Here is a 7,838-nt window from a genome sequence, read left to right on the forward strand (position 1 = left end):
AACGCATCCTCGGGTATGCGGATAGAGGGTCTATGTACCGAGGGTTTCTGCTGAATATGGTTACAATCATTAATAAGCAGTCGTGGATATTTGTCCAGGGATAGTTCTGAAGAAATAACCTCTAAGCGGATGTGTATCAACCGTGCCGAAAGATGAATGGCACCTTGGTGAAGTGTCTCAAACGGAGATTCTGGGATACCAGGCTCCCTCACAGTCTAAACAGCCTCATCCTTGCATGCTGGGCTCTACAAGGATGGTCGAAACCTTTTCCCTGTCTGCTCGTGGGAACAACAATGACAACAGCAAAGATAGTTGTAGTAAATGCAGCCTTATCGTTTTTACTAATAAAATTTCATAAATCGCGTAGCCATCCACTATACACTTGAAATTGATACCTGTAAACACGCGTAGACACAGCTTATTACAAATCGTAGCGCAGTTCAATACCAACAGATTTTCTATAATTACATATTTGCACTATATCACAGGTTATTTAATGTTACTCAGCGAAGTACAAGAGCGAAATGACCGAGTCCATGACTTTTATGTATGATTAAGGAAACTATTCCGCGTTTTTCGTTCGCCATGAGTGCTCTAGGACCCGGAGAAACATCAACATTCAGGTTTCTCTCAACCCCGAAAATCTCGCTGAACTGGACGAAGTACTTTGTTGAGATTTTTACGAAGAGTCGGACCTCTGGACTATCAATTGTTGTGTGTATAATTCAGCGAGAGCTTTGGCAGATGAAAAGCGAAAAACGTACTGTCCTGCCTAGCCTATCTTTGTGCTGAATAAAGATAGGCTGGGCAAGACAGCACGCGTCCCGCATTCAGTGTGTGATTTACTACATAACCTTCGGCAGGAAGTTTACCGTCAAGGTTTGAAAATTCGCGCGCGAACTCCGAATCCGTTATCACACACTCAACAAGTTGAAGCTTCTGATAATCAGGCAGCATATTGTTGAGAGAATACGGATACTATCTGACGCTAGAAGAAGTCTAGAGCGGATATAGTTAGTTCAGAGAAAACCAGCAGTTTCTCTCTAACCCATCTCGACTCTTCCAAGACTCTGCAGTCATTCTGTAATGCCCTTATAAAACCTGAGAAAAAATGTCAACCCACAATTTACAAGGAGGTGAAAAAATCATTAAGAGGCATAAGGAACTATTTTGCTCCGGGAACAGATGGTATCAAGACCTTTTGGTGGAAAAAGTTTCTTTTAAACCACGAGCATTGGGCCCGTATTTTCACCTCATATTTTCACAGCTATCCTAAATGACCACACCTAGCTGTAGAGATTGTCAATAAATACTATAAGGGCCTTGGAATGGATTTTGGTTAAAAACATGCGCCAAGGTTTATTTGGAGCAAGGAAAATGTAATTGCATCACCGAAGACCCTTAGCTCGTCAACGGAAGCGCTATACGACACCTTTAAGTTGACGAGCCCTATACACACATGTGCGCGCCGCAGATCCGCATTCGGGATATGACAGCCATTAAGTATACTCTCCGAAGCAGGTAAAAACGTCTTATGCGGCAGATTTGGTCTTCCGAACAGTCGGCGAGGAACAAAGTATGTGGAACGAAGATTGCCGCCGCCCCGTTATTACTGTATTTATTTGGAGTAGTTCCTTGGAAGAACTATGAGCTCAGATCCCTTGATATCGGGACATGAAAGGCTATGCACATGAACACAAGCATGCACCTTAAGTCTTGTAGTCCACGACTCAATATCTCACGCCGTCAAGGTAGTCGCGAAATACTAAATTTCGAATTTCTTTAAAGCAGGACTGTTTCGAGTACACCACATATAGTCGTAAATGGTTCGAACAGTCTTCTTAAAATGGTTAGGAAGCGCGAAGAAATACACAAAGAAGCATTTATGTACAAAACAGCGGAGGCAGCTGCTGAAACACTCGGCTTTGACACAATTTCTTGTAAGCTAACGCTTGCTTATCGTAAATCACTTGGATTGAAGTCGGGCACGGAGGGTTTCATTTTGGCAGATAAAGACAGTGTCATTTCCACTTTAGCATGTTATTGCACATTTCGAGTCAAGCTATTCCCGGTAATAGTTCCAGAGCGTATCATGCACATTCTGAGCCAGGCACAATGCACAATAACGCATATACTGGAGCTTTCTATTCTCGAAAAGTGCTTCGGTTGCGTACTCGAGGGATGACATAGTTCTCCTTGGCTTCAAAAATTGAACCATATTTGTTATTGAATTTTCGGTACCCGGAATGGGACAAATGCAGAAAGAGGTCGTACTTGGGTCGCTCTGTTTTCTAAGGATGAATAAGAGTTTTTCCCGAACATCTTATTGAGTCCGTCATAGGCTGAAAAAATACGGTTCTATTTGTTATGAGTTGAAAACTAAGCGAGGGAGTACACTTCTTGAATTACGAGAAAACATCCCCCTTTCACTCTGGAGTTTATTACGCATGCTGTGTAGCAAAAGTCTATGAAACCTCTTTTCTTGAAAATGTTATTCATAATATATTTACTGCTATTTATTTTTGTTCTACGATGCATTCTTCCGGAAATAATAGCCAAAAAACAGATCTTCTGCCCTTTTAGGGTAGATATTGATTTCTATTCTCCTCAGGAACCTCGGTAAATCTTAAAAATACCAGCCTGGTAATTTTATTGAGAAAATACAAAGTGCCGAAAATGATGCTGCTGTATTCAATGATGAAAGGCTGACATTTGAAGGTTTGGGTGAATATCTGGGACTAATCCTACATAGATAACTGAACTGGGTGAAGCACCTGAAGATCTGATGCAGGAAGCTTGTTATGACTTTTTGGATATGCATGAGGGCTATTGGGTCGACGTGGGTCTTGAAACTAAAATGCTTGTATAACTCAACTCTGCTTTCTATGTTTTGACGTTTAATTTTAAGAGCTCTATGCAAAAATGTGGGGGACTAACAATGACCGAGTGTGTAGCGCGAAGCAAATACATTATCGAGCGCGACATACAACAGACGCGCTCAAACTCACTCATACTTTTTAATCGGTTTCCTGGACAATGCTGCATTCGACGTTTTTTAAAACCTGAAATTGTAAGAGGACTATTACATTAATTAAAAAATAATAAAATCCGAATATCTCGAAATTGACTCATTTTTCGGAGTTATCACCCTACTTATTTTGAATTAGCAGCAGATTAGTTTTATCATGCATATCTTCAGCAGTATTTTTGGCCTGGGTGATAACTATTTATTGCAAATATACCATTTCTTTGAAGAATTGCGAAGTAATATCATAATCCTAAAAAATTCGCATGAATTCATTTGAAAATTATAAATTTGTTTAGTATCTGTAATTTGAAGTTGGGTTCTCTTACCTGAAAGAGGAATACTTTCTTTTAGTTTTAAAATGGCAATATCGTTAGTATAGCTCGTAACACTATAATTGGGATGTATAATACGTTTATCTATTAAAACATCAATGGGATTTGCATTGTCATTATCCGCCAAGAGATCTAAATCTCCTAGACGTACTAATATCAAGTCCTGGCGATTATAGACGCAGTGAGCTGCTGTAAGGACATGGGATGGAGAAATTAGGGTCCCACCGCAAAGCCATTTAATTGACACAGACTTATTATAACTTTGAATTTCATATCCAAGAGCAGCTATCCAAGGCCAGTCTCCTGCAAAAAGTTTTTTTTTTAATTTCGGTTTGTGCCTAATAGCGTTTTTTATCATTACTTCTACGCACTTTAAAGCATAGTGGTTTCAAAGATGAGAAGCACTCTTTACAGCTACATTGGCTGTCTCAGACTTAAGTGTCAGGACTTATGTAGCTGTATAAAAATAAACAAGTCAAAAATTCCTTTTACAAAAATCACACGGTGCTCCGGCAGCCGATTTAAATGATAATTAAAATTAAAATCGTCCACCCGACCATTTTAATTGACGCACTGAAATTTCTATATTGGTAAGCCAGATATGAAAAAATTGTGCGGACAAAAGTTGTTAAAAAAATAGAAGCCATCTAACTTCACTAATAGCTGTGACCTTCAGGTCAATTTCTAAGGTCATTTGAACCTAAAAGTCAGTTTTTTTATATAGAGGGCCGTTTTTTTTGACACCAGAATCGGAAAGAGCAAAAATTTTACGTCCGAAAATATAGTTCTTAACTTGTTAGTGTGACCTTCTGTAAGTCAAGAGCATATGTTAAAAAATCATCCAGAAGGTGTTTTCTTTGAACTTTTAATTATTTATAGGCAAAAATATATTTAGGATAGTTGTTAACCATGAGTCAGCTTGCGTCAAGGTCAAGCTGGGCAAGGTCGATGGCTCAACAGCCCCATAAATTCTCAAAAGTTTAAAGAAAACAGTTTCTGGACGAATTCGCAACATTTGACCTTGACCTTCTGAAGGTCGCTCTAAGAAATTAAAAACTGTTATTTTCTAACATGCTTGCTCTGACCTAATTTTCAGTCCATTTCCAACAAAAAAAACGAAGAGAATCTTTGACATGTCGTGGAATGACGTAAATTTTTACTGTTTTTAAACATTCTGTATCTTCATAAATTTATTCAATCTTCTGTAAATTTGTACCTCAGCCTTTTCCATTTTTCTTGGCAGAAAAACAAATCGACGCTACTTTTTCCATTGTTTTAAATGTGCTTATGTAAGGCAGCAACATAACAGCCGATCTGAGTAGTTTGTAACAAGCGTTTCGTTCAAATACAATTCCATGATAATTTTTCGAGGAGTACGTATGAGCATGTGTGTTATATTGCACTTGTCGTTAAAATTTAATAATCTTGTATTGTAATTTAAAAATGTTCTGATATAATAAAAAATCATTCTTACATCCTCTTAAATGAAGGCTTGTTCCTGGGGTGCATTTTTTAGTCAAAAAGCGACATGAATAGGAACTTCAATTGTTAAACTAACACATTGTTAGCACTTGCAATTTTTTGTATTTTCTCGCCCTTGTAATTAATGTTTTTAGAATTTCCGTTTATCTGAATTTTTATAACACAGTGGTTTTCAAGAAACTTCGAGGTGCGGTAAAGGTGTGCGCAAGAAAATACGTGTGCTGTATGCTGGAAACAGCTCTTCACGAGCCGGCCGTGTACGCACACAGAGTATCAATCAATCATGCGCGATCTGTCGCGCTGGTGCAATGCGGTCTGGCTAGGAACCGTTCACATATCGGACCGCCACTCGAAACGCAAAAGTTTTCGACGTTGCGAATTTGTTTCGAGTACCGGACAAATCGTGCGTGATCCATTTCCAGCATACTGCACACGCATGTCCTTGTGCAAATACCTTTAGCAATGGGAAAAGAATGGTAACCACACTGCGTTAGACTCCCACTCAGACACGCCGACTTCTATATCGCGCTTCTTATTGGTCCATCTTAAATCATTTGTAACTTAAAAACTAAATTTTATGAATATCCAGGTATTCAAGACACATATTTATATCATCTGATTCCATGTGAAAAACTAAAAATAAATGATTAATAAAAGAATTTGATTAAATGCATAATTATCAAGTGATTAGCAATTAAATATTAACCAATCAAAAATATGCATGAGATCGCCAACATTCCATGCGCCATCGCTGAGAGTGTGTGAGTATACAAGTTACGATCGTATAATTTCCCTTTCGTTTATTTTTGTAAAAGGTTTTGTCTGTTTGGTGCAACTTCACACTTAAACGTGATTCGAAAACTAACAAGCGTCGCTTCCGTAACAACTAAATTAGAAAAAAAAATAGCTCAACGAGTTAAACACCTCACTTAAAATGCATGCGTTGTTTGAATTCTGTAGAATTCTCTGAATTCTTCTGAATTCTTCTGAATTCTTCTGAATTCTTCTGAATTCTTCTGAATTCTGCAAATACTACTAAATCCATTGAAATTTCCCTAATACTTTTCCAATTACTCGCAAAAGGCTGAAGGCCTAGCTACTAGTGAGTAAAGATGTAATTGTTATTTGAATTCTGAAGAAATCTCTGGAATTCTGTAGATCTTCCCTGAATACTATTTAAATTATTCAACGAATTTTTAAATACTTTTCCAGTTAATGAAATGAGCATTGAATTATATAGAACTTAAACAGTTTTAAAGTCTCTATATTCCCTCGAATTCCTCTGATTTCCTCTGAAATCTGTTAAAACTATTTTAATGGCGTCCCTAGCGAAAGCTTAGGATCGAATTTCATTCGGAACCAATCCGAAATTTTCCGAATATATTCCGGAATTTGTATCCAGACCAAACATTTGTATTCCGATCTAATCCGTAGAAACTTTTCGATCCGAATTAATCCGAGGCACGTTCAAAATCAATCCAAACCTTCAACTCGAATGAATCTGAATGATCCAATCAATCCAAATTAATCAGAATCAATCCAAATAAATCCGAGTACATCCGATTTTTTGCAATTACACGGATTGTTTCGGATATACCGGATTAATTCCGATTAAGGGTTCGGACTGATTCTGATTGACCGGAATAAGTTGGATTGAAAGTTTAGATTTATTATGATTAATCTGGATTTACCGGATTCATTTGGATTAAAGATTCGTATTGATTTTCAATCGGGTTCGGATTAATTCAGATTGAAAACTTCATTGTGACTAGGTCCTAATGAAACTGCTTGGTTCAGGTAAGAATTCCGAAAAAACTTGGATTGGTTCAGAATGAGCTTCAAACTAAAGCTTTCGCTAGGGTCCTTTCTTTCTTTCGCCTTTTATAATTATTTTTTAATTAGGCAAGGTTTGTCGACAGCTTAGCTACCAGTGAGTGAAGGTGTGTGCGTTATAAGTAGTCAGCAGAAATCCCTCAAATTCTGTAAAATTGCCTTTTAAAATTTTTGAATGTTTAAATTTTCTTGAATTTCTTTAAGTGCGAACGCTTAAGAGTATGTGATACTTTACCCTAAGAGCATTTTATTTACCACAATTTAGATCGAAATGATAAATATTCTTCGCTGAAACTAAGCTGTTTACCTTCACCTAGTACGAAACAGAGGTAACTCTCGTCCAAAAAAATAACTCTTAAAACTTGAGTGAAAGACGACTAAACATATTTATCATAGCAAATTCATTATTTTTCGAAATAAAAACTAAGAATGTCAATTTTAAATACAAAGACATTTTTTTATGTATCTAATCGCCTCTCCTCAGAAAGAAACAAGCTTGCTTGGATACTCCTGTCCAAAAAATACTAAAATGAATTGACAGAAAGACGATTAAAAACATCTATTAAATATTATTCACTATTTTCCGAAATAAAACCCACTTAAAAACGTTGCACAAAGACGATTGAAAATGTATATCAAAGCCAGTTCCGTGTTTCCATTTAAAAGAAACCAAATTCTGCATTTAGGTAAACTTTAGCCATTTTTTTAAGGTCTTAAGAGACTCTACTCCAAACCATTATCTCTTAATTGGATTCTCCAGTCGAAATATGAATTCAAACACTCTGGAGAAAGACGATTGAAAGATGAGTCAGAAGTTCGGAACGTTTACAAAAAACGCAAAAAATGAAACATGAAATATTGGAAGAGGAAAAATGCTTATCCTAAATTTTTCAATGTTCTTTGACAAAAAGGTCAGAAACAAGTTTCTAATGTGTATTTTTGATTTATTAATCTTTAATTTCTAATTACTCGATAATTATGCATTTGATAAAATATTTATATTGATCATTATCTTTTCAGTTTTCCACAACGAATCAGAAAATATAAATATGTACCTTGAATATTTCGCCGGGAGCGGGTGCTAATCTGAAAAATTGCACCCGCTTCCAGCGAAATCGCGGTAAAATTTCAGCCATAACCACGTCTCACAACCGTGAGATAGG

General features: G+C 36.9%; 1 protein-coding gene across 4 annotated transcripts in view; it reads right to left on the reverse strand.

The window, feature by feature from the left end:
* LOC117181991 (venom serine protease Bi-VSP-like) overlaps window positions 1–7,838 on the reverse strand; it is a 337,275-nt gene that overhangs the window by 187,139 nt on the left and 142,298 nt on the right. For all 4 annotated transcript variants that reach the window (XR_004468234.1, XR_004468235.1, XM_033375009.1 and 1 more), the window contains exon 3: window positions 3,355–3,663. Coding sequence is in view for 2 of the 4 variants with exons in the window: in XM_033375009.1 (XP_033230900.1) it covers window positions 3,355–3,663 (309 nt within the window). In the remaining 2 variants the exon portion in view is untranslated. The remainder of the gene's footprint in view (window positions 1–3,354; window positions 3,664–7,838) is intronic.

The sequence above is a fragment of the Belonocnema kinseyi genome, chromosome 10 (genome assembly GCF_010883055.1).
Source record: "Belonocnema kinseyi isolate 2016_QV_RU_SX_M_011 chromosome 10, B_treatae_v1, whole genome shotgun sequence".
Taxonomy (NCBI): domain Eukaryota; kingdom Metazoa; phylum Arthropoda; class Insecta; order Hymenoptera; family Cynipidae; genus Belonocnema; species Belonocnema kinseyi.